Here is a 27,299-nt window from a genome sequence, read left to right as displayed (position 1 = left end):
AGGCATTTTAACTACTAATTTACATCAGCTCCAACTCCATTTGGATTTTGTATTATTTCAAAAACTGGTTGTTAAAATTGCTGAAATCTAAATCTCAGTTACAAAGTTTTGGGACCTGTTAGCCTGAGCTCCTTCAGCACTCCTGAATGTCGGCGAGAGTCAGAAACCAAAACTTGACGCAGCTGTAAAAACACACGGAGAGCCTGTGGCCTCAGCAAATTCTACCAATGCAGGCATATTTCAGATATAAATTTTACTCTGCTGTCCCTAGTACTAATGAAGTCAGTTTCTTTTGGTGGGTTTGCAGCCAGGTGTGTCCAGTTCTGTGGCTAACCAGTGCTCTTTACTTAATTTTTCCACTAGTGACATTTCTATCAAACGTCAAAAACAAACAGAAAAATTGGCTTGATGCAATGGCTCAGAGTGTTAATAGTAACATTAGGCTGGGTAAAAGACTTCCTTTCGATCCTGCTTTGCCAGAGATCTCCACCTTGTGGCTTACAGTGAATAGATTTATACTATCCAAACTGGCAGCTGCTTAATCAGTTTGTAAGGGGAATTCAGTCAGTACTAGAAATTGCTCCTATTTGTCTTCCTACCAGACTTCTTTAGCAAGCTGAATATTAACCTGACTGACCTGAATATTGTGTTTTATCAACTGTGTGTATATAAAAGCAGGCATTATAAGTCTGAGTGTATTTTTTTATACCCTTAGATGAAGCTGCAGATTTGATCAGAAGGACTGTATACTCTGGAGCTCCCTGCATGTGATTTCAGCCGATACCTTTCAATAGGGATGTGATACAAAAATTTACTCGTAGCTCTGCATGCAAATGGGTTGCTATCTTAAAAAGCATCAGGCTTTTTTCAAATATCTGTAACTTCTTGTAGGCACATTTTAAGAATGATGTGCCTTGCATGTTGTGGTGGCATTGTACTTCTGAAATGAGTAGGTCTTTTTCAGTGCAAAATAATTCATTTTATAATCATACATGTTCTAAAAACTGCAAAAGAGATAAGAACAGGAGAGGCCATCAAGCCCAACATGCCAAACCTGTTTTAATTTATCTTAATCCCACTTTCCTGTTTTCCCACCAGACCACTCAGACCCCTACTCCCCACCCCCCTTTTTTTTCCAGGAACACATCTAGGTGTCTTTTGAATTCATTTATTGGCTCTGCTGTGCATAGCACAATACAGTCTTTGTTATACTTTTAGCCAGAGCTGTTTATATACAGTGACCCATAATTTGCTCTCAGTTACATTGGTGAACATCTGAAGTAACACCATCAGAATCAATAACATGGTTCACATCAGTGTAACTGAGAGCAGAATTTAGCTCTGTAAATTTGAACACAACTTTGTCTTGATACTTTCACAATTAAAAGAGTTTAGATAATTAAAAATATCATCTTACCTTACAATAGCTACATTCTATTTTTCAAAAATTAATCTAAGAGTCAGAACTTATGTTCATATCTGATATTATTGCACTTACCTAATTTGATACACTTCAATTATAGTTCTTCTTGTGGAGAACAAAAAGTTTGAAACTTTTTAACTGTGGACTCGGAAATCATGCTCAGAATTAGACAAGTGAGAGTCTAGAACAGACTTCTAAGATGAGAGGACAGAGCATAAAATTGATAAAATTTAAAGATGAAACTCGATCTTTGTATGAATTGAACTGTAGTAGGCGAGTTACCTACAGTGGGAAGCTACTGTACTTGAAAACTCAGGGGGTCCTTTTCAGGCCTGTCTCTTAAATCTCATGGAAGTCATAGAGTGAATTTGGAATAAAATTCTAGAGATCTAGAGCAAAAGCTAAGTATCATGGAAGAATGTGGGAGGGGTGGGACAGAAGGAAAACGTTTGTAGTATTCTGGCAAGGGAGCAGATGGGGGAGTTGTGTATGAGATGGGGGAAGTATACTGAAGCAAAAAGTTATAGAGAAGGTAGTGATTTTTTTTTTTTTTGATGAAATGGGTTGGTATACAAGATAGAGGAGAGTTTTGGCACAGTTGGAAAATTAAAAAAAAAACTGTAGAGGATTAGTTTTAGTTTCAGATGCTCTTTGTATTTTTTTGAAGTATATAACTTTACTAGGACATTTTAAGGAGAAAAACACTATGAAGTTATTAATGACTTTTTAGAAAACATATTATATCTTTACAGTTTTTAGTATTCCCTTTTAGAAACTTAACAAAGTAGTGAGATTCAAATTGGTGTATGTTTTTGTACTTTTTTTATTTTGTAGGATACCAGGCATTGTAGAACATGTTTTAGGTGAAATTTTTGTATTAAAAACATCACAAATGAGAGTGACATTTGAACTACCTGAAGGTACCTTAACTAATTTGACAATTAACTGGGCCATAGATGTGTAAACCTTCATGAGCTCAGGTCCAGCTCAGCCATTCAAAATCAAAGCAATACCATATTGACAATTCTACTGCCTGAGACAGCTCTTGTTTAAAAATAGTTCTCTCTTTGGCAGAGTGCACAGGCCAAGTGAATAAGCTACATCAATTCTCTGCACAATGTGTGGGCCCTGTAATGCCTGTATTCATTTGATTTTCTTTTATTACTAGGTCTCTCTCATCCTCTGTTGGTCAGAGCAATAGTAACTGAAGAATGCATCTATGTGAATGTGACGGTTCTTTTCCTGTAGGAGTTTTGATATGAACCATGGCAAATTTCAATCCTTTTTAAGAGGGTGGTTCCTCTTCTCTCTCAAGAAACTAGTCCGTGTGTAGAGGTTTAAGTTTATTTCTGCTTCTCTAGGTAGAGAAACCATGTATTGCATCTCAACACATCTGTGTTGGGAATCTAAAATACTGTGGGCCTGAAGACAAGCCTTCTTGGCACAAAAGAATGTAGGACCCATGGAAATGTACAGTGGATATTTGTCCCCTTCCAGGGGTTAAAATGTTTTTGAAATCACAGTTGTAGGGGCTCTTCCTTTAGCTCTGTGAAAGTAAGGCATCTAGATTAACCTAGCTGTCTCGTGTATTGAGTTCCAAATAGCAGTGTATCCCAGTTACTTAAAGCAGGTTCAAAAAGACATTGAGCTGATTAACAGCTGCTAGGAGAGGTAGTTCTGTAGTTCTTTGTGCCACCACCAGTATTCACAAGACATTTCTGTGCGACGCTTACATTGCTGAAGAGGCAGAAAACTAATCCTGTAGAAGGGAGGGGTTTTGTGTCTCCCTCCTGCCCAGTTTTAACAAGCAACCTATGCAAGGTCTGACCAACAGAGCTGAAGCAATCAGTGCTGGAAGCATGGAAAGGGAGACCTGGCCGATCAACGTACACTTGAGGATAGGGTGGGTTGCCCTTTGGGAGCTGCTTGTCTTTCTCCACTGGCTTGATAAGAAACCTGGTTGACTAGTTTAAACTGGATACTTAAGTTCTGAATGTCCAAGGTGAGGTGAAAAGTACTCTACTGAGGATGTCTGAAAGTCTAAACAACTGCAGTCATAAGCTTGGTAGAATCATTTACATCTAGTTATCAATACTATATTTTGAGTAGGAAAGTATGCTGGGATAGCAGCATAATCTAGGGGTTTTATGATTCAGAGGGAAGATTCTAGCATTTTATTTGTCATAAGTTCAGGAATGTGTATGAATTATGGATATATATATATATATATATATATGAAAATTCAAAATGATTAACTATTAATTATGCAGCAGAGTATTTAAGTCTGATTAAAAGTCTTTTGGAGATGTTTTCCCCCCAGAGATGCTCTGAAATCCACATATGTATCTATTTTGCCCTGGAAATTGCTACTGTCATTGAGGCCTTGACAGGAAAGCTAAAAGTGCAAGTTTAGGATCAAGTTTAGTCAAATAGAGCCTGAGAACCTGCTTTTAAAGTTAACTTTGCTTTTTTCTTGGAAGATTTTGTCTGTGGTGAGGGATTGCATTTGCTTTGTCAATTAGACATTCAGTTTGACTGCTTTGCCTAAACTCAGCTTTTGAGTGTCACGAAGAAATGCTTTCACAACACCATGCTCAAAATTAAAACTTCATTCTGATTATATGAAGCCCTACCTGCATGTTATAGAATCTGGTACGCAAGCAGAAGAGAAATAGTGCATCAACTTTTGATCCTTTCTCAAAGGATATATAAGAATATCACGTACTGCTTCTAGGGTGGATGTAGTTTAATTTGGTTATGGGAATCTTAATGACTTAAATATACAGGAAAATGCATGTGTATGGAATTTTACCCTGAAAATACCTAGACCATGATGAAGTCTGGAACAGATAATAGACTGTGATATAAATCTAGCTTTACTGGGTCATGGAGGTTTGAAATGGCAGTCTTTCTCATGTTGTTTTTAATATAGTTCTAGAATCAGGGCCCATGGAACTAACATGCCTGCCTCTCTGGAACAGGCAGGTTTGGTGCATGCCAACGATACCTGGTGTTGAAATCAAGGTATAATATATGTTTGAGTTCTTTTCACTAGCCTGCCCCAATTTTCCATGGAGTCTGCCATCAAAAATCAATTTAAATTTCCCAGATGTGTTGGAACCTGTTACTACAAGGTAGTCTTCTTGGTCTACTTTGTGCCTTCGTCTGGCACCTGCAAGAAGTACGCTAGAAGCTGCCTTACAGCACCTCTTCTAGAAACCTTTCTCATTATCCCCCACATTCTAAACCAATGTGGGGATTTCATGTGCCAAAATCGATTTTACCATACAGTGATTGTAGAGCTTAAGTGCTGTCCTGTGTTCCTCTCCAGAACGTAGTTTAGTCACCAAAATTCCTATGTTGAACAATGAAATAACTACATAGCACAACTGCATAATTTTTATTTTGACAGTGCAGACAATAGAAATAGGGAAAACAATCCTTATAGAACCTGCCATAATCTTCAGGCTCAGCAGACTGTTCCCTGGCCTCTTGTCAGTGCTTTGTATATCACTTATAATGCAGTTCATGATTTGCCTACACTCAGTGCAGGGTTAAGTAATATGTTGTTATGCTAGATATTTTGGACATTTTTACGTTATCATTTTCCTAGTCCTTTGAGCTCCTCCTCAAAATTCCTTGACCGACGTCCGCCAATCTGCTTGTCTTAAGTCTTTGAGAATTTGAGAGCAAGGTGTCTCATCGTTCAGATGCAGGTTTTTTTTTAAACTCTAAGCTGCAGCAGTGAAAATATGAATGCACTGTTAAGTTTCTTCCTAAACACAGAAAAATATTGGAAGTGATGACTTTTCTAGGTCCGAATAATCAAGATTTGCTAAAGTCATTAGAGGTTTTATGTTGCTTCTGGTATATTTTATTCATACTGTTGCTTGTTTTTCACTGCCAATAGAATGTCAATGGTATCATCTGTTTCTTCTTAGAAATCTGTATTTATGAGTTTCCCATTATGAATAACCTAACTTTTCCTTAAACTTGTGGTGCCTGCCTATCTTGAAAGACAACAATGTAAGTATTAATTAACATTCTGATACAGTGCAGGAATTCTGTAGGTGTTCAAGATGTTGCTCATTCCCTTCCCCTTTTCTTTGTCTGCCTTTGTTTGGCGGACTCAACAGCACCCATGTCTTGCAGTCTCGATTAAAATGGCATGCAGCTATTCTTGCCACCCCCCAACTCCCTTGTACTCATCCAGCTTCCAAATGCTATTTCTGGCTAAACCACGGAATGGTTGCAAGTCCTGTATTTTGCACAAATAGATATATTCTGGAAGTGTGTCCACAGGGCACAGATAGCACAATATCTTTGGGGTTTGTTTGGTGCTTGAGATCTCTTTTCTAACCTTTATTTTGGGGGGAGGATTAATGACTTTGTTCATTTGTTTTTTTTCTGAAAGCACAATGCAAGTGAGGCTTTGCGTCTACCATCATTGTTGAGAGGAGAGGAAGAAATTCCCTTGCTATCATCCTTGTTTACAAGGAGAGGAAGACAGATTTCTTACTACTGAGCAAATCTTGACTGTTTTCTTTTTGGGACAGGCAATGCATTCAAAATAATAGGATCTTCATCAAACTTCAGCAATAGATGTACAACTGTGGAAATTACTCTTGTTCTCCCTTAGTCCTGCTATGCTGTTTGAGAAGCACGGTGCTGCTCTGTTGATTGTCTTCCTTGCTTGACTTCTTCCTCCTGTCAGATGCATGAATGTACAAGCTTATTTCCTCATCAGTTGCTTTTCTGTGTAACCTTGGCTGTTATGTTGTACTGTTTTCCTGTATGCCTAATTTGGTGTTTATTTGTTACTTAGTTACTTAGGCTCCTCTGTTCTTCATTGTAACTCGTCATGCCCATTCTGAATGTCTTTGTGTTACCCAGACACTGATAGAATTCACTAGAGCTTGTATGTTCTTCCCTTTTTTGGCTCCACATCTGCTTTCATCTTTCCCCTGTCTCAGTATTTCACATGCTTCTCTGACCTACCTCTTAACTTGTAATTAATCTGTCTGCCTACCCTTTCCTTTTGCTTCTTTGCTAGTTCTCTTTGTTTCCTTACAGCAGCCCTTCTCACAGGTCACACTGGCACCACCATCTCTCTCCATTCCCTTCTGTTCTTTCCCACTTGGTGAGTCCTTTATACATCAGTGCCAGCTGTGCCTGTTCTCCACCCCTTCCATGCTTCTCCACTGATTCCATGGTCACACACTCTTCCGCCAACCTCCTGTTGCAAAGGTCCATGATGAAAGCTCAGGCTGCCTCTTAACATCTGCTTGCTTCAAACCTACTCTGGCACGTTGAAGTATCTTCCTGACTTTGTTTTATTTCAGATCATTGTCGTCTTCACTTCTTTTATTTATCTAGCTGAGCACCTTCTTTTCCTATTCTAACTCCCAGATTCATATTTACCGTTTTCAGCATTTTCCTCAGTTACTAATCTTCCTTCTGCCTTATCCTTTTCTCTCTCTAGCTTAGACATCACTTATGTGTCTTCCTAGAACTGCTGCTAGGATCATCTGCATGGCTTGTCACTCACTACGGCATTTCATCTCATGACAGTCTCCACTAGTTCTTGTGATTCAGTGGCCTACAGTGGGAACAATGTCTGTTTACTCAGGGATGGAGCAGGGGGGTGTTTGGCAATCTGCCGGTTTTGACAGATTTCATCAGCTTCTTCTGCAGGCAGCTCCATGCCATTTTAATTGTAGAACTCCTTCAAAGTCCGGTCTTAAATTCTACTGCAGACACAATGTCTTCATGTTTATAACACCCATGCTACAATGCCTTGTAGCCTGGCTAGATAAGTGGGTTGTGCACTCTTATATTTTCCTCTTTGAACTCAGTTTATTTTGTTACCACATTTTCTGACTTCTCCGGCCCATTTTATCTGTTTATAAAAACTCCCAGCTTTATGAAGCCCTTATCTTTGACTGCTTTTATGAACAACTCCTGCAATAAAATAAATGATAATGATCAGGAAGTGCAAATACAATGCATTCAGTAATTTCAATGTTCTCTTTCTTTTCTTTCTTTCTTTCTCTCTCCTTTCTTCCATATCTCTAGTAGGAGCAACAATACATAATATTTTTGTGCACACCTAGATAAACTTTGTTTTTCTGTTTACTTTCCTGTTTTGGGAAGCTCGGTAGATTTTATTCTTTCTATTCTCTTGTATCTCTTCAGTTGTTATGTCTTTCTCCCCTTGGTTTCTGATCATACAGTGTTTGCTATTTTTGTATTGGTATTAACTAGTTAATTATCACTGCAATTCTATAAGAACATGAATGTTGCTATTTCCATATTCAAAAGGCAGGAAATAATGCAAAAGGTGAAAAGACTTGACCAAAATAACAGCATGTCTGGTCTTAGAGAAAGCAATCTCTATTTGTTGCTAGTAGATCTATTTTCCAATTCAGTTAGGCCATTTTCAAGTTGGTCAGTTGGTCTTCTTGTGGCTGCAAGGATGACTGCACATTAAGAGGGAGATTCAGCTAAAGATATGGCTAATGTGGATAGGAAATTGGGTCAGTACAATCTTGGTTTATGTGAAATGAGTAACACTCTCATCTGGGTTGGATTTCACATGCCTGGGGATGGATTTCATAACTCCAAATGTCTGTGCTAGACAGAAGGCTGGCAGGCCTGTAAATGACCAGTGGTTTTAGGGGATGTCACCCAAATTAGCAATGAATTTGTCTAGGTAGTGCTAAAAGTGCTTGCAGTTTCTTGTGTTTGTAGATGCTATACAAATTCATAAAATTCAATTCTTTAAAACAAAGGAGATGGTAGAGACACTATAATTGATGTAGGTCTTTGTCTTGGTCTCTGGCCAAAAGGCCAGGGCCAAGAAACTTGAAAACAAAGTGTCCGATTCAGGGCATCCTAAATTTGCCCTGTTGTATTTCCTACTTTATTTTTCACTTGCAAGGGAGGAGGTGACTCATATGTAGGTTTAATCTTTGTTATTCAGGAAACAGTGTAAAAGGAAATTTTTGCCTCCTTAAAATCCTTGCCCACTCGTTTAGGATCTTCTGGAAGTTTGTTTATTCACAGCAGCATCAGATCTGAATGAAATACAGAAGTATGATGGAAAACTCACAGTATCTTACCATGCAGCTTTTTCATGGTTTGCTTTCCTCCTTTGCCTTTTACTTGAGGGCAGAAATAGGATAGAGAAATAATTTTTGTTCACTTCTGAAAGGTTACAGTAATAAAGAAACTCTTGTTAACATCAGAGTATATGGCAGGCAGGAGTTTTCACAGTCTGGCATTGTTTATTTTACCAGCAATTTGGAACCTTCTGCACTCTTAAAATATTGGCAAGAAAATATTTAACTGTTAACTATTCTGTGGCATGCGTGTGTTTGAAGCCCTGGGGAGGAGCAGTGCTTGGGGAAATCGGGTTTTTCTCAGCTTATGATTGAAACCAGAAGGTGCAGAATATTGGTAGAAGGTGAAAGCAATGCGACTTCAAATTATAATTTTAGACCTAATGTAGAACTGATGGGAGGACGTCAAAGAGGTCATATATGAACAGGACTGCGGTAGAAAATACTGGGAAGTCTGATGGAGCAAACAGAAAGAAGCCAGGCTGCTAGACACAGCAGAAATGAATTTCAAAGTTAGATGGTGAGAGTGAGTATTTGCGTTTGTCCCTGCCTCAGTCACTGGGTAAAGGTTATAGCAGTACTGGAGATCAGCCTCATGGAGCAGGCTTGTACTTGCTCAGTAATTGTATGGAATCTAGCAGTTGTCACCCCGTTTGAAAATGAAATAAAATTAACTTTTTTATGGTGAGTTTTTTTGGGTTTTTGTTTTTCTTTTTTAGAGAGCAGATGCAATGCTTAGTTTGGGTGACTTGCTGTTCCCAGCCAACAGAAACTGGTTCTGGTCCCAAATTCTTGGATAAAGTTTTTTTCTCCCTTCCCTCCAGGAGAAGATGAATGGCTAGTATGAGCAGGATCATTCTTGCTAATATTTCTATATAAGGCGTAGCCTCTTCCCGTAGGATTACTGAAAGCTATGCAAAAGGCAGCATTTTCTTTCACAGTAGTTTATTTCAGTAGAAATTCCTACCAAGTCAGCAAAGGCACCTGAGTGGTATCCAAGATCGTCTAATGGGCTACGGTGGTCTCACTGCAAGTCATGGCAGGAAGAGATGCACAGAAGAGACACCAATCAATATCTGCAAAGTTCAGCAGAAAGTGAATAAAACTGAACATATCTAGCAGTCCTTATTCTCGTGTTGCCTGAAGATCCAGTGTATTATTTCTAACAATAACCGAAGAAGTTTCAGGAAAAAGTGTAAGAAGCAGAACAAGTGTGAAGCAGTATGTCATCTTGTGTATCTTCTCTGTATTCACTAATGAGTAATATGAAAGTTGTGCGGGGACAGTCATATTTGCTAGCTAGTAATAGAGCAATCCTCTGTGAATTTGTGTAGTTCCTTTCTGAACCCATTCATATTTTTGGCTCTTTAATGTCCTGTGACAATTATTTCCACAACTTAATTGTGTTACATGAGAGAACACTTCTGTTTATTTTTAAAGTACTGTTGGGTTGTTTCATTGGCTTCTTTCTAGATCTTGTTTTATGAGAGTTAATGAACAGTAATTCCCTCTTCAGCAGCTCCGTACCACTCCTGACTTTACATCGTGTCTTCCTCCTTGTAGTCCTTCCTAAACAGAATTAGTGTTTAGTGTGTCCTCATACCTCTAATCACCTTTTATTTTCTCCTCGGTTTTCTAGTTTCTGTATCTGTTCCAAGATGGAAAGATAGGTGCGTGCAGCGTTTATATGTGGACAGACTATGGATTTGTGGCAGAAGAGGGTTCCTCTGTTTTGTTTTCTATTCCTTTCCTAGTAATTCCTAATGTTTATTTCCCTTTTTCTCCACTGTTGAATGTTAAACTAACATTTTCAGAGATCTGTCCACAAAAAAATCTTAAGATCCATTTCCTGAATTGTAGCTGCTAGACAAAGGCACATTGTTATAAAAATTTTGATTGTTTTTTCCTGAAGTATACTACTAATACCTTTATCAACACTGCATGTTACCAGTCATAATCATCTGACAGTTCATTCTATCCTTTATTATCGTTTCTACTAATCTGTTAGAAATGGAAGTCCAGTTTATCAGTCTGTAATTCCCTGGATCTTCTGAAATGCTTTTCAGAAATTTATGCCACATTTCATGGCTCTGCAAACATATTAAGTGTTATCTAATATGTTCCGTTTAGCTTAATATTTTCTGATCCCAAGGATTTTGTTGCTCGTGATTTTTATTAAGTTATCTTAAGTCTATTTCCATGGACAGATCATATCATGTGGAATATGGTTCTTTTCAACTTGTGTAACTTCCTTTCAGTTTTTTAGGCAGAATTCTTGCTTCCGATATGCTCAGGTATATCATAATAATCACTTTTTGGCTTTTAGCAAGTAGTTTCTTAAAAGAGACATTACAGTAAAAACCCACCACAACTTCTTACCCTTACAGAGAACCAGCACAACTAGAGAGACAGCACAGCAATTTTACTTCCCTCCTATGACCTTCCTCTGGAGAGGTGGTCAGCGAGCCATGCCAGCATGTGCTGGAAAGAACCAAGAATTAAGAACAAGCCCCCGTCCGTTTCATATGGTCAGGACCGTATTGTGACCTTTGCTGCATCTTCCACTGTAACCATGGCAGAGTTTCCAAATTAATAGACTGCAAAATAGTAACCTATCTCATTTCACTGATACATGACAGCTAGGGGAGACGACCTGGTCTTTTTCCTGAAACATGTAATGCTGTATAACCTGTGTTTCTATGTCAGTTTGAAATAGAGGTGGTCTAAGGAGTATTACTGGTGGTCGTGCAGTTATGAAGGTAGCAGAGCATACAAAAGTCTCTTTTCCCTTAATGTTGTTTTTATGGATTGAAGATTTTGGCAGGAACTGGTTCTGATACAGACTAACATGTATTTAGCTTTTGTCCAGGTTAATACAATGTTGTAGGTATTCACTGAACCTTGAAGGTGGTTTTAAAGAGCATGCTTTGAAGTTGAGCATCAGCTGAGGTGCATTACAAAATGACTTATTTTTAAGCAGCACATTAGAGAATTTATCAAAAAAGTTAGTATTTTTAAAAAGTACATGGGGAATGACAGCCGTAGCTGATTATAAGCCAGTTAGCTTGACCCTGTTTGCAGGCAAAGTAGCAGAATGGTTAATGCAAGACTAAAAAAAAAAAAATTGGAAAAATAATTTCTACAGGATCTTTGTCAGTTATACAACTTTGTGACATTGCCTGGAGGAGCTAGGCTTTTTGGCCCATTGCTACGGAGTTTCTTTTAATTCTTTATATTAACTTAATCTTTTTGATCTTTAGCTACATGTCTCAGTAATTTTCAAAATTAATGTCCTACAAGTAATAGTCATGTTATTGAAGGAAATGAAAGGGCTGCATGCAGTCTTTCCCACTTAATATCATGTGCATTTATTAAAAGGGCAGCAAACACTTAAAAAGCCTTTATATAACTATATATAGTTATATTATTTATAGTTATAATATAAACTATGTATTATAAGCCATTCTTTCCAAACGCAAATTTGGAGAGGGTGCAGAAAAAAGCCCAAATGTTTGAGGACTGACAAAAATGTTTTTTGGTGAAAGATTTGCCCTGTATCTCCTACAGGAACTTCTGCCGACATTGAATGCTCCATTAATCAAAAGTGTAAATAGGAGTGATTCATGTTTATGGCCGTGTGGCTAACAGAAGTCCCAGAGCAGACCCAGTCATAACAACAAAAGTGTACTCATACCTGTGTAACTTGTTTTGCGCAAGAGATGAACTAATTTTACTGTATCAGCATAAAACACTGCTTTGCTATTACAGCTTTGACCACTCTAGGAGTGCTCTGATGATGTAGTGTATCAGTGCGCCTAGTGTAAACATTATCGCAAAGAGCCTAATCTTAGTTTGAAAAGATTACTGTTGTGACACACTTACTAAGTACAGATATAGGAGCAAATAAAGTGTACAAAAGAAGCCTTTTATTCTAGCAGGAGTGGTATAATGAGAATGAAAGGGTGGAAACTGAAGCCAGAAAATTCAAATATGAAATGAGATACACATGTTCAACTGTGAGGGTGATATGCTTTAGCCAAACACAACTTATTGAGCTTAGTACAGAGAGAGCTCAGTGGAAGGTAATGGTCTGTGATATGCCGAGGGTCAGATTCTGTGATCTAACCATTTCTTCTGGCTGAAATCTCTTCATAAAAAATACAATTCAACCATAACTTATGGCCTAAAAGAGAGGAACTGCTGCATGAAATTCAATGATTAGTGCTTGTACAAGGTGAGGTTAGAAGTGTCCCTTCTGGCCTTATAGACTACGGATGGATGAATGTGTTAAAGTAGCTTAAGGGTGCAATACATGCTGGCAAAAGCCATAACAGCAAGAAACTCCTGTTAAAATGCTTTGAAATAGTGTTGCCTGTGGTCGTCATGGCTATGTCTACGTTAGCATGTAGTGTGGCCCGACAGGGACACGTTTGTTGAGTGGAACAGTTGAAGAAGTGATGTCCTGGCTATCCAGGGATGATTTTTACTCTGCTAGTTCTGTTCTGATCCTGTGGACTAAATGCCTCTTAGCAGGTGGAGCGCATTAGAGCACGCTTTCAGGCTTGTGCACTCTGAGACTTCTCTGAAGTGTAAACCAGAGCACAGTAAGTAGGGATGATGAGGAGATTCACTATGAAAGCATACTCTCGATCCAACCAAAAGGTGAATGTAGACTTACCATATGGTAGCTTTCGTTTAAAAATTTGCTTATATCGAAGGCAGTTTCATATAAGTCCAGTATATACAATAGAGCAGTGTGTTCTCGTCTTCCTAGAAATTTTGTTAGAATGCCGAACCTTAACTAAGACTTCAGTTGGTAGATTGCCTGATACAGCAATAAGCCTCAACAGTTGTCTGCTCAGCAATACATATTGACTTGTTGGGGCTGGAGCTGAGGTTTCTCACCGTAACATAATAACACAAATGTAGAGCGTGCACTGTAGTCTTAAAAAGGAGAAGGTGGGATTGTGGAGTCCTTTGATGAAAAGTGGTGACATGTAAAAGGAAGATGTGCTAGTTGTATGTTTCCTTTTTTTAAAGGTAAGTGTGAGAGATGCGCAAATAAATGTATTCCTAGTTTCGAACGAGGATTTTTTTCCACTGTATCAATGGTATATAAATTATTCTGGTGACAGCTCTGCAATGGGTTGCTTCCAAGGAAGGCAAAGTGGCTACTTAGCCACTTAGGAAAAAGTCCTTAGAAAACTCCAGATGTTATCATTTTTTTCCTTGTTATTAGCAATTACTAACTTGGAATTGTCTAGAAGCTTTTGTACTTAATAATGAACAGCGGGAGAAGTCAGCAAAATCGTGACCAGCCAGATCCCGAAGCTTGCCAGCGCTAAGAACATGTACGGGCTTGAAGAGAGGAAGCGTTCCCAACAAACCTGGATTTGGATTTACTCATTCTTCTTGTTTTATAAAGAAGGAATTTTTTTCTATAACTGTACCAATGCTGATTGTATTCTTCAGAAACGACAATATTCTTTTAAAAGTAATTTTACTGCCTGAGATACTGCTCCATCCCCAAAGTCATATTTTATATTTTAAACTGTTTGTCTTTAAGATGTATTTATTGCCATGTTTGTTTAACTTGGTTATCTCCTTCATCAATCTGTTTCTTACTAACTTAAAGCTGCTGCTCTTTGTTTTTAGTATAGAAAGCTGCTTCCCTAGGGATGTATAGTCCAGGACTTGTCTCTGTAATGGGACTATTTGTTTTCTTTGCCCCTTGCAGTTGCCTGCTGTAACATTTGTAGTATGTGTTAAGTAATCCTTGAGGTAACATTTTTATTATGTCATAAAAAGTGCGTGGCAAATATATAATAACTCATGGAATTTGTTTGTTTAAAAATGGAAGGATAATTTATTGAGTGTGTTACATGAGACCTGCTCCCCCTTATTAGAGCTGTAGAAGTACAGCTTATTTAGAAGTATGTTCTATTGAGAAAAACCACGATCTCTGACATGCATAGAAAGTTTGAGCATGGTTGAGTAGAAATGACATCATAGTTTATGTACTCAATAAAAATTTAATTAAGTCATTACAGAAGTTGCAGTCATCATTTAACCCTCTGATTTCTTATGTTTAGTTCTTTTTTTTAAACATATAGTAATAGCCAGTCACCAAATCTTGATGGCCTATAAAATATCTGCATGAATTTTAATAGCTTATATTAATGGAAAAATATGAGTAAATGACATAAAAGAAATTTTCCTTGTGTTGCACTATAAGCAGTTCTATAAAAATCAACTGATGAAAAAGATAGCAGTTTAATGGAATAATGTTTGAACTGGAGATTTGAGAGTATGACAAAATAATTCACATTTTGATAGGAAGCTGTTGCATAAGGACCAAGGTTAGTACTCCTAAGGATACTAAGTATTTAGGACATGTGGTTCACACTGTTGTAAGTATTAAGATTTAAATATGTTAAATTTCATAGCTTTTCTTTAACCTTATGATAAGCTATTCATCAAAGACAGTAATGCTCATTCCATATTAGAATCGATTTCCTACCCTGTATTCCTCTTTGCAGTTTCTTTTTAAAAAACTTGTCCCCCAAATGTCGTCTCATAGATAAGTTCTGCTAACATGCAGGATTGGAGATAGTTTTCTTTGTCAGTTATATTTACATTGCATGCATTGTTTGTAGAAAGCAAATGCTTGGTCTCTCTTAGATCTGTCATGAGTCAATATGAAGAAGAAGCTTTACCAAAGGAAGCATAGCTCTGCCCCCATGAGAGAAACTGTTTATTAGATTGTTCTGCTGATAGAAATAAAAAGCATGGGCAAAAGGAGTAGCCAGTTTGCATGGAGGAGATGCACGTGAATTATTTCAGCCATCGCTCTGGACCTAGCGGTCTCTTTTTGTTCTACCTCAACTCACACAGGGCTCAATTCTGAAAGCCAATGGGTAGCTCAGGCCAAAGTAGCAAATATTTAAGCAACTGTTAAATTTAGTTAAAAGTCAGTGTGGAACATAGACTGAGTCATACAGCATAGGGGGATGTAGCTTGAGAATCACCAACTCTGAAAGAAACTTAGTCATAGTGAACAACTAGTAAGTCTGAGCTTCTGGAGAGATGCTGTAGAAACAGAATTCATGTGATTCCTGAATGAGCGAGTCAATATTGACAAGTAATTAAGAAGTAGTGGTAGAGATGGTGCCTCTATCTTTAGCATTACAGTACTTTTACTGTAATAGCATGTCTAGCTCTGGAGTCTGTGTGTTAGAAAAATGTTCAAAAAGTTGTGAATTTCTAAAAGATCCATATGAATGAATCAAGGTCTGGAAAACCTACATCATAAGTAAAACACTTACAGAGCAGTTTTCATTATCTTAGTCTGTGCTGCCACTGAAAGGACAGCCTTGCCTTCGCTTTTTCCGGGGCAGCATTTTTTCTTTGCTGGCATATAGCTACTTGAGCACTGTTGGTCGAGGATTTTTCTGCCATTTGTATTATCTTACTAACATTGCCTGTGACTTTTATTTGTGTAAAGAATTAATGGAGCCGTATTGTACATTCTTCTATAGTCACTGACTACGTGAACTTCACAATTTACAGCCAAATCCTAACATATATGGACCACAGTACTCTTTCTTCTTTTCCTGCTCAGAATGAAACTGGTAATTTTTTCTTTACCTCCACTAGTTTAGAACCCATCCAGATGGTTTTCTTTTTTATTTTTCAGATTAATTCTGCTGCTCTAAAAGAAGATATGAGAAGTATGGTAGAAAATTTCTATGCAGCTCTGTTTGGATATGATGAGGTAAGAAGGGTATTTTCAGAGAATGAGCAGGAATAAATAGGCCATCTAATTCACTGAACAGAAAATGCTGCAGATGGATAAAACATTGCCATACATATCATTGGGCAAATGTTGCATTATGGAGGCAGACTTCTTAGCCAGTGTGATCAAGTTATGCCTTGGATTGAACCATCTTTAAGGAAAAAAGGAAATGTATAGCACATATTGTTTTAAAACATGGGACATGGAAGAGGGATGTTCTCTTTGTTCTGTTTGACTGTCATTGCTTGACCATCAGTAAATCATAGCCTCTCTCTGAATCTCATTTTACTCTGCTGTAATTTGAGAGCAGTATTTATAGTAAGAGTCTATGAATATTGGGAAGCAAAAGCACAATTGTGTACCAGTGTTTATGGGACTTCCAAGTAGAAAATACAGTTGTATCAGCGCTTATAGTAGTTAACTTTTTGCTCTAGTGGGTGTTGTTACTGATGTTCTTTTTATTTACATAGCGATATTATTTTTTTACATGGCTATTTGCGTTATTAATATCTTGTAAAGGTAAACTGCATAGAGTATTGGACGATGTTATGCATGCAGGTTTTTCCTTTAATCTGTTTTTGAGCATAGCCAGGATGTGTGTGTCTGTCTTTTTCTTTCCTCTTTTTGTTGACAGTTTTTTTAGAAGCAAAATGTCTAGTTAAATTAAAGACAAATATTGACCTTTTATATTTTAACTGAATATTTTAAAGTCCTCTCTTGCCTTTGGCAAATGTGTCAGCAGAAGACAGGAGTTATGAAACTGTAGTGATAGCACCATATAATCTAGAAAGACAATAAAAGCTGAAGAGAATTTAGAGAAAAAGTTCTCATGGATGTGACTGTTATGTAAGCCAAATTTAAAATTAGAATTAACTGGAAAAATCAAGATAGTTCTTGATGATAAGGAATTCTCTCTTTCATTTACATGAGGCAAATAGTAAAGTCCAGATTGCTTTTCCAGAATATCGTATTATATATCTTTTAATTTTTAATATTTCAAGTATCATGGGCTTCACACAGTTCTCTCAAGTGGTGCTCTCTTCTCTGTAAGGCCTAATCTAAAGATTTAAAAACAGAGAAGCAGAATGGTCAGCTACTACATTAGGAATACCTCCACCCAGGTTTTTGTGATTGGCTGAATATTTGTTACAGGTTGAAGCAGTTAGCCTCCTACAAGCCCAAGGCTGTTATTAATTCCGGGAAAGAATGATGTCGATGCCTTTTCATAGGTACAGTCCACAGTAGTTGTGGGCTTTGAGATGTCTAATATTGTCTAGTGCCAAGTAGTTAGAATAATGGATCGGGTTTGTCTTGTGCTTACATTCTTTTCACGTGCAGTTTTTAATCCCCTCTCTTTACTTACTTAGGGAATCTTGTCTGATGATCATGTTCTGGCAGCAGCCCTTTGGAGAAACCTTTTTAACAGGAACTGTGAGGACCCTAGGCATCTGGAGTTACTCGTAGAGTATGTGCGCAAACAGGTACACTACAGCTTGTAGAACAGCTTTTCTTCACTCTCTTGTTAGGATATTGAATATTTTTTTTTTATTGCCTGCATACTATGTAGCTCCGTTCTCCTTGTAAGTATAGGCGGGTTTTACATTCATTTGTTATTTTTAAGGAGGAAAAGGTAAAACCTTAAAAACTGCCTGACATTCATTGCAGTTTGACTATAGAGAAATTGGCTACAGAGAAATTCACAGGAGATTGAGAGCAGCCATGCTTATTCTTTTTCTGGAGCCATGCTATGAAGGGGCTTGACCAAATGTGTCAGAAATGAGCTGCAGCTTGTCGTAGCATTATGCTTGATGTTGTGGAGTCATCCTTGACAGTGCTCTGCCATATGGGGCTTCCTGTAACTTAATACCTGCCGGGGGCATTTAATTTACTGTTGGGAGCCTCTCCTACAGCCTAAAATCAGAGTGTTGTAAAGAAGGGATTAAGTTGCATTAAACCCTTGGAATCTCTTCAGAGGGAATGCTGTTCTGCAGCTCTTCATAATGATATGCCACAGTGATTGAAAGTCTCCTGATGAACTTTGGGTAATAAGTAGCAGGTTTTGTTTTTGGGAATGATTTCTTTCAGTTCATACCTGGAGGAAAAAATATTAAGCAGTGTGTCCTCTCAACCATTATGAGGCTTCTGAACCAGGTTTCTAGAAAATGCTGGGTAGAAGCTGGTGGATGTACCCCAGGGTGGGTTTCAAAGATGAAACAGAGGGTGAGAGGGAAGTTCTGGAGGAAAAATGTAGGCTGTTGGACAGGAAATTGAAGACCAGGACCTCTACAGTAGCATTATCTGTAATGTTTCCAATACTGTATTCAAGACCTGATGGATATTTGAAAAGACAGTATTTCAGTGCATGTCTGACAAAAAGGTATGGGAAGTGAAAGGCTCAGATTTGTCAAGGACTGAGGACACTCCTGGAATGCTAGAGTGCTTCTCAGGAGGCACAGACTTAATGCGCCAGGTTGCTGATGCTTAATATCAGGGAGGTTGTAGAAAAGTTTAAAACTGAAGATAAGCAGGAAGCAGAGAAGTGCAGAGAGCATGAAATTCGGGACAATTTGTCCACCAAATGGGGAATTCATAGCAATTCTGTATGCTCAAGCAAAGGATAGGACAGAAGCTATTGGCAGTTGAATAGGAAACAGCAATCACACAGACAAACATGGCACACTGGGGAAGGGTCTGCATGGCTTTTCTGAAGGCCAGTCTTGCCTCACAAATCTGTGGAGTTACTTTAAAGAGCCATTGATGCTGTGGACAAGGAATATCTGATTTACCTAGTCTTTCAGATTTGTAGAAAGTTTTGGGAAGCTTCCACCAAAGACTTCTGAAAGGAACTAGGTAGCCATAGGAGAAGAGCAAAGGTAGTCCCATAGACAAGTGACTAATAGGAATATAGGCAATAGGGGGCCAATAAATTGTCAGGTTTTAACAGAGGAGAGGTTGTTACTAGATTCAGTGGACTGGGGGTGGGAAGGGCTGTGTGCTGTTCAATATGGTTGTAAATGAACCAGAGGGGAGTGAATTGTGAGGTGACAGTTTGATACTAGGCTATTCATGGCAGTAAGCATGAGGGTTGATTGCAGAAAGAATTCATACAGCGAATGACTAGATGAAGAAATGGCAGATGCGGTTCAGTGTAGACAACCATAAAGTGATGCACTTGGAGACAAAAACAATCCCAACTTCTCATATATAGTGATGAGCTCTAAACTGTCTATTACCACACAGCACTGAGCCCTTGAGATTATAACTGGGTTATGAAAGTGTCAGCTCAGTACTAAGAAGTGTTAGAGTAAAACAAATGCTCAGAACTAATGAGGAAGGAACAGAGACTAAAACGTAGTGTTGTCATGCCACTTTTTAAATCCTTGGTACCCCTGTGATCTTGAATAGTGCGTAGAGGCTGGGACCCAAACATCAAGAAAGATACAAAACTGAACCGGAGAAGGTTCTGAGGAGAGCAGTAAGGTTGATATGAAACAGCTTCTGTGTTAGCAATGACTAGGACTCCCTAGTCTGAAAAAACAGCTGAGAAAGAATATGAGACAGGTCTTGAAGGCACATGGCAGGTGAGGTGGAGTAGGACTAGATGATCTCCGGAGGTCCTTTCCAAGCTCAACTATTCTGTCATTCTGTGGGTGCGGAAAGGTTGGTAAACCTCTTCTGATACAAGAACCTGGGGACATACGTTGGCACAGGTTGCCTGGGATGCTAAAATATACATGGATTTCAAAAGCCACAGGCGAAATTCATGAAAGAGAAATCTATCGAGGGCTGTTAAATGCACAACCACCATTTCAGGCTCGATATCCCTGAACTAACAAATTTGGGGAGGGAGTGAGGGAGAGTAAACAAGGAAAACAGCATTGTATGTATGTGTTGTACTTGACCCCTCCTGAGGAATTGATGACCCTCAGAAACGGGATACCGTGCTTAGGTGGCACTTCAGTCTGATCCTGTGTGGCCATTGACACGTTACGTTCTTTCCTTTGCTGTGAAATTCCTTGTCAGATTATCTTTTGTTGCTAGTAAGCATTGGGAACCCCTTGAGTAAGAAATCTTTTCCGCGATTTCTTGCTGATCCTGTCTTCGACAGTGGCTATGAGTGGATGCCCAGAGAAGAATATGGTAACGGTGCAAGCGTGTGCACTGTTTCCCTGGTCAGCTCTCCTAGCAATCTGTGTTCCCAGGCTTCCTGAGCCAGAGGCGGTATTTTTGCATTTTAATGCCCCTTGATGGACTATTTTTTTAACCCTTACAGACTTCCAGGGTTTGCAGTGTCCTGTGGGAGCAAGTTTCACAATTACAAATGTGTTAACCCTGTGTTGTGTGAAGAGGTTTTTGGGTTTTTTTGCTTGCTTTGCACCTTATCATTTGATGCCTCTTATTTCTTGTCTGGTGTGAATGGGTATTCATTTCCTCTTCACCTCCTGCAACCAGTGCGCTTTTATACATCTCTGATGTGCCCTGCTAGTCAGGCCCTGGTCTGTGGGAAACCACTTCTGGAGCAAGCGCTCCGTGTGGATAACGCTGCTGATAATGTGTCATCCGAATTAGCAGCTGGGAAACGGGGGGAGTCCCGGGAGCCTTGTGCGGCCCCTCTTTGTCCTGTTGCCAGGCTTCCAGCGGAAGCGTTCGCTGCTGCGCGAGTAGAAGACTTGCGTGCAGGTGACACGGGTGGCTCTGCGATCCTCACCCCTTGGTCTTTCCGTGCCCCGGGCAGAAGCTTTGTCTTTTCAGGTGCGCCGAGCCGAGCGGGCGCCGTCGCGGCCGGAGCAGGGCGGGCGGCGGGCGGGCGGGCGGGCGGGGGCGCCGCGCGCGGACGCTGACCCCGCCGCCGACCCCTGTCGCCTCCAGGTGCAGCACCTGGACGCCCTCAGCGGGGAGGAGCTGCTGCTGACGGGCGAGGTGAGCTGGCGGCCCCTGGTGGAGAGCGACGCGCGCAGCATCCTGAAGCCTCTCTCCCCCGTCTACAACGATGAAGGGCTCTGAGAGCTTCGTCGCGTCGCCCCGGTGTTCGCTTCTCAGACCGGCGTGGGGAGGTTGCCTCCGACCGAACTGGTCTGATGTGGTGGGCTCAGGAAGGAATAGCTGCTGTTGACAGAATATGTTTAAATAGATGCCATATCTGCGGTGACTCGGTAGCACATTGGACAGCTGTACTCTTCTGAATATTCATCTGTGATTAAATGCTTAGTCGGTTCGAGAACCTTTGTCATTGTAATGGCACTGAGTGGTCCTTGTGGACAAGTTCCAACCAGATGTTTTACCGTGAGTTATAGTTCTCTCAAGAAGACATTTCTGTACTTCGCCCTGTTTGGAGAGCCGCTGTGTACAGACACAGCGGTGTTCGCAACTGTTCTGTGAGCAGAGGAAGACAAATCTGAGCTTTGCTTATTAGATGTTAATATATTCTAAACGCCTGATGTTAAGATAGAATTATCCATTTTTGCTTTAATAGAGTTGAGAATTGCTTTACAGATTCTGAAGGATTTTCCATGAAAATCCTTTCGAGGAACTCTGCGCTGTTGCACAAGGATACAAGGATGGAAAGAACAATGCACCGTTCCCACTAATCCTCTAGGACTCTAGCCATCCTCGTGAGCAATAAAGTCTGAAACACGGCTCGGCTGTCGCTAAAAGCTACCTCAGAGTACTTGGTATTTCAGAGGAGCTCTGCCTTGCTGATATTTCCATATTCTCTTTAGAGTTGTGTTCTAGTTACTTCTTTAGGAAAATAACATCCCCTATTGCTGTCCATGGCTGTTAATGGGATAGGACTGTGCTGTCCCCCACCCCCAAAGCAGTGGTCCAGAGCTTTTTAACAACACCTGTTAACCCCAGTTAACACGCAGGCAAATTACCCCTACGTGATAATTATGAGAGCAATTGCTCCACTGATTAAATCAGCAGCGGCTGAGGTGTACTTCGCAGGTGGACGGTTCACCAGGCTATTTCCAGGTCAGTGACAAAAACTGTTTTCATTTCTCTCATGTTTAAAATCCTAATCCATAATAAATGTCAGTCTGGATAAAACTGATGTGTATGTGTTTTCTGTGCCATATGCGCTTCTGATAAGAACAAGCTCTATAATATTAGGACTTACTCCTAATAAAACTATTAAACAAAAATAGAAGATAATAATCCTTAATTTGTGATCAAATGCTGTTATTTCTGGTGAAAGTGTGACTGTGCCTGGCTGTAGCTGTTCTTGCTTCTGATGTTGCTTCCTTTGGATTGTGTGTTTTGGTGAATGTTCGGCATCCCTCTTCTGTGTGAAGAGCAGTGGGATGCAGAACAGCCTCCCAAACACTGGCCTACATTTTTTTAACCTTCTCTTAGGGAGCCTTCTCAGTACTTTTTTTTTTTTTTTTTTTTTAAAGGCATTTTGTTATTTTTTTTCCAAGGCGAACTTCCTCAGTTTAACTTGTTATAAAATGAGTCATGTAAAGAAACCCTCTATGTGTGAGGTGTATCCCTCCTCTGTGAAAACATTACAGACCAAACAACTTGCTTGCAGTTTATTTAAGATGCTTTTGTTGAAAGCTGAGCTAAGCAGAGAAACCTCTTATGTGTGAAGTATTATACAGTGTATGTGAGATAATAACACCTTGTAATTCATTACAGCTGGGTTGTATTTACATAAAAGAAGGCTGAGCTGTGTAGGAATTTGCTGATTAATTTATTTTTAATGGGAGTGAAGTATACCAAGTACCAAAATAAACTTTACTTTGTGTATCTTACTGCTCCTGGAATAGGTGGAAAAATTAATGGTAGATATTTTGGCTCAAAGCTACATACATTAATTCATATACGAAACAGTCATTTAAACTTTAACCCCTTTCCTGCTATGTAATTTAAACCTGGACTCATGTTATCCATGCCATGGGAACACAGGATTAGTACACCACCTTCCAACCCAGAGGACCTAGTACACGCAGGTCTGAGTTCATGTAGCATCTCTGGTACTGAAGCTATGAAGGCTGCGAACTAGAATTCATGGGACCACTGGTCTGGGATGATGGTGTCTTTTGTACTGTGAATGTGGGACAGCTATACGATCAAAACCTTCCCTATGTGTAGGGGTGGGAGTCTCTAGAAATTGTGGTGCCTGATTGTGGTCACTGGTATGCACTTTTATTAACAAGAGAATAGAAAGGCCTCTAATCAAGGTTCATTGCTTATTTCATAAAATGCCTTCAAACACCCCACTGTTACACCTTGACTGCTGGCTCAGTTCTGTGTTGGAGAGAAGTGGGTGGAGCATATTAAGAGAGTAAGACAGAGACTGTCTATGAATTCAAAGAGAGGTCTGTTAGAGAGAAAAAACACACTGGAGGCTTCATGGGGTGAGAGAAGAACTGGCTTCCCAGCCATTGATTATCTGGAGACAGGATTTGGGTGTAGACTATGAGAGTGTCTCACTCTTGAGAGATGTATTTCAATAGGACAGAAACATTCTGTTTTCTACATCTTACATGAGAGACATCTTTACAGCCAGAATTTAGAGTCCATGAGGAAAGCTTGTATTTCCAATAGCAGAATCTGCATCTTACAAACATTATGGCAGGAATGAGTAGCAGGTAATGTGATTTCTGTGTACAGGACTGAACCCAGTATTATTAACCAGGCTTGTTGTAAAGCCCATTTTCGAGGTTTTGGAGAGGGAATAATTGAAGATGTTTTACTTTTGGATAGTTCTTTGTTAATGCTGCTGGTTTTTTGAGAGCAATCCCAGAGCATCAGCTTTGGCCAGTTACTGTATTTTGAGTGAATATGTGGATGTGCATTTCTTCTGACAGCAGCCAAGTTCAACACTTTATCATCCAACCTGACCTCCTATGTCATATATAGAATTCAGATGTTGCTGATTATTCCAAAGAAATTGATCTCCAAAACTATCCATGTGTCATGAGGTACCAGTCTCTAGGAAGCACTGACTATTTCGGCTGAATCTTGGCTTCCTTGTTCCTGTGAGCAGAAAACAAGGACCAGCGATCAATGTCTTCACTTCCATCTCTGCTGCTTTTGTTCCAGCAGGAGAGTAGGTGCATGTTTTGCCCACAAGGTCACGCATGCGGGTTCTCTTCAGACTGAGGCAACTTGGGGTCGGGTGAGTCATCTGATGTAGCTCAGGCATCCAAGGGTATTTCAGATGGTTGAATGTTTTCCTGCAGTTCATGTCATCTCCTCTGTTCCTATGTTCGCACCCCCATTTGCTATTTATATCTAGCTGTCTTCTCCTACTTCTTGGACAGCTGAAGTGCTAAAAGCACAGGCATCCTTGCTGATTCCCACATTTCCTGTCCTGTCCAGGTGCCGAAGCCCTAGCAGAGTACAGTTACCACTTACCAGTCTTCTGAATCCTGTCCTCACCTTCCACAAAGTGCAGTTTTTAGTCATGCTTGTCTTATACCAAACCTTCAGGTCAGAATTACAGCTCCTGACATAGCAGTGGGATTTAACCACTGACCTGTCTCATTTATCCTACCTTCAGCTTGGCAAATAGCATAAAGAGAAAATGGAGACTGAGTAAGAGCAAATTTTTCCACAGGAGCTTTAATGTAGTAGATGTAGAATAGCAGTGTGGTAGGGGGAGAAGCATAGGTTGAAAGAGGATTGTAACAGGCTCTGAAAGCATGGTCACTACGATTTATGCCACTGCATGACACCATTTTGAAGAGCAGTGGGAACCAGATGAAGATGGACCTGTACCAGGAGCCCTCTGACCCACCCTCATATTTTTACACATTCTCCTACTTCCGAAACCTCACAGAGGAGACCTGCATTCAGAGATCCAGATCAGCATAGACCTGATGCAGTCTACTTGTAGCATTCTGTGGGACAAGTTTAATCCTGAGCCTGTAACAAAGGTTGTCTCCACCCTAGAGATGTGCTGAAGTACTGCTGCAAGCATTTAGATAAGTATATTGATCCTTTATGCAAGTACACTGAACAATTCATCGTCTTCCTTGAGCCCCAAAACTGCATTGTGCATGCTTTCTTCCAGCAAGATGAAAATATCATAGTGTTGGGAGTGATAGACATTCACACCAATACCTAGAAATTGCCTAGTGTCTTTCTAATGCTTCTGCTACTAGAGTTGTGCCATGAACGCAGTCAGCTGTTGTGACTTCCTTTGGGTTCTCCGGCTACAGTGCAGACGGATGCTTGTGGTCTTAGCCTAGTACATATATTTTTCTAGATGATACTGGTGATAGCTAGCTTTTTAGTAGATGCTCCATTATCTAGGCCCCTGTCCTCTGCATCTGCCTCTCTACATTTGGCCTACTGGTGTCTGATCTCTGTTGTCTTTTTGTACCATGAACTCTAATCAAAGCCTTTTTTTCCCCCCTTTTCTTCACAGGAGACTGATAAACCTGTACCCCCTTCTTGCTGCTGAACAGTGCTTCATCAGGCTTGATTATGCCTTTGGTATCCTAAAGTCAAATTAAAACCTCTTTCAGTAGTCTGGGTGGTGGTATTTCTACCACTCTACATTATGCATTGGGTAACACTATCTCCATCTTTTGGACATACTGTGACTGCACAGCCTGGACCTCAACAGGTCTGAGAGGCAGAAACTTACATAGCAGGCTGAGAAGGTTGGCAAGGACACAGGAAAAGACTGATGCTGAACAAGTGTGAGTACTAGTCTCTAATGCTTAGGCAGTTGTGCTGTGCTTCTGAAGTGTCCACCTCTCCTGCCTGGGAAGGAAATCTCACCCACTGCTGCTGGTGGGCTGCCTGGCCTCCTGCACTGTGATGGGGTAGTTGCTTATTAGTAGTCTTGTGATCCTTCCCAGAGTCATCTGATGAGCTTTTCTTTCCTGCTGCCTCTTCTTCAGCTGCTTATGACTGTCCTGTGCATCCTATATGTGTTCTTCCTGAGGCTGCTGAACATGTTGAGGGAGTATTTGTTTTGCTTACAGTCATTCAACCTGCTTAGCAGCTTGCTCTGCTCATTTGTGGGACAGAGGAGATGTTTGAGCCTCATCCTTCCATTGGGAATGCAGAGCAGGAGCTCACATAAGCATGATCCTATCCTGTCCTGCTGCATTTCAGTGGCTGCTCCAGATGTGATGTGCTGAGAGCACCCACTGAGTTTAGGGGAAGTGGCAATAGATCTGTCTGAGGGACCTGGGACAGGCTAGTGAAAGCATTTTCCTGTATGTGAAAGTAGGAACCAGAAGTACCTACTATTCTGTTTTGTATTGTCTTGTGCAGATGCTTTCATGTAGGAAGACACTGCAACAGGTTGTTGAAGCTGGATCCTGTTGGTGCTAGTGCAGCGGTCTCAAGAAGGTAAGGGCTCCTTCATGCTTGTTTAGGAAACAAGGAGTCTTGCAAATGCAAAGCTTTCACTAATGGTTACATCACTCACTGAAGGAGTGAGCAGGGATCACATTCATTCCTTATCCCACCTGCTAGCCTCCTGGGCTACTCCACATCTGGTTGAAACAGGGCATCCTGTGAGGATTTGCTCCTTGTCCCACATCCTTCCTTTCATACCCTCTTCCTGCCTGTAACTATATCCACTGATCTTACAATTTCCAATTCCATTTCTGTGTATCTCCTTTGGAAGGAGAGAAGGAAGAGATGGCTGAAAGTGCTTTTTCACATGGAGCTCTGTTCACATGTAGGCACCCGCCTGTTGGCACTTACAGAACAACAGCCTGGAGAAGAGGCAGGTTGTGATCTTTCTCATGAGCCTCCCACTTTTTCAAGGGCTATAGTCACTTTTCTCCCTAGCTCTGAGCTCACAGAAGTCCTTATAGGCTCTGCAGGGCCATTGAAGAAACCTTGGGTGATGAGTGAGAAATATTGATGGGACCTACATGAGAAATTCTTGTGTTGTCCAAAGCTTGCTTTGTTTCCCATAAGGAGTGATCCCAAGGTATAGTAAGCACTGACACCCACCCAGGCTCTGCAGACATTGATGAAATTG

The 27,299-nt window shown here is 40.1% G+C and overlaps 1 protein-coding gene across 2 annotated transcripts in view; it reads left to right on the top strand.

Moving 5' to 3' along the window:
• Nucleotides 1-27,299, top strand: part of LOC112983182 (ubiquinol-cytochrome-c reductase complex assembly factor 1) — a 96,951-nt gene that overhangs the window by 39,660 nt on the left and 29,992 nt on the right. Inside the window, exons 8-10 of one of the 2 annotated variants that reach the window (XM_026100119.2) lie at nt 16,241-16,318; nt 17,707-17,820; nt 21,209-22,387. In XM_026100119.2, coding sequence (XP_025955904.1) covers nt 16,241-16,318; nt 17,707-17,820; nt 21,209-21,343 — 327 coding nt within the window. In that variant the 3' untranslated portion in view covers nt 21,344-22,387. Of the gene's footprint in view, nt 1-16,240; nt 16,319-17,706; nt 17,821-21,208; nt 22,388-27,299 lie in introns of those variants that run through there. The other variant, XM_064521298.1, reaches the window with a different exon arrangement.

Source organism: Dromaius novaehollandiae, chromosome 16, assembly GCF_036370855.1.
Source record: "Dromaius novaehollandiae isolate bDroNov1 chromosome 16, bDroNov1.hap1, whole genome shotgun sequence".
NCBI lineage: Eukaryota > Metazoa > Chordata > Aves > Casuariiformes > Dromaiidae > Dromaius > Dromaius novaehollandiae.
The sequence above is the reverse complement of the archived record's forward strand: the minus strand, read 5'-3'. Positions and strand labels throughout refer to the sequence as shown.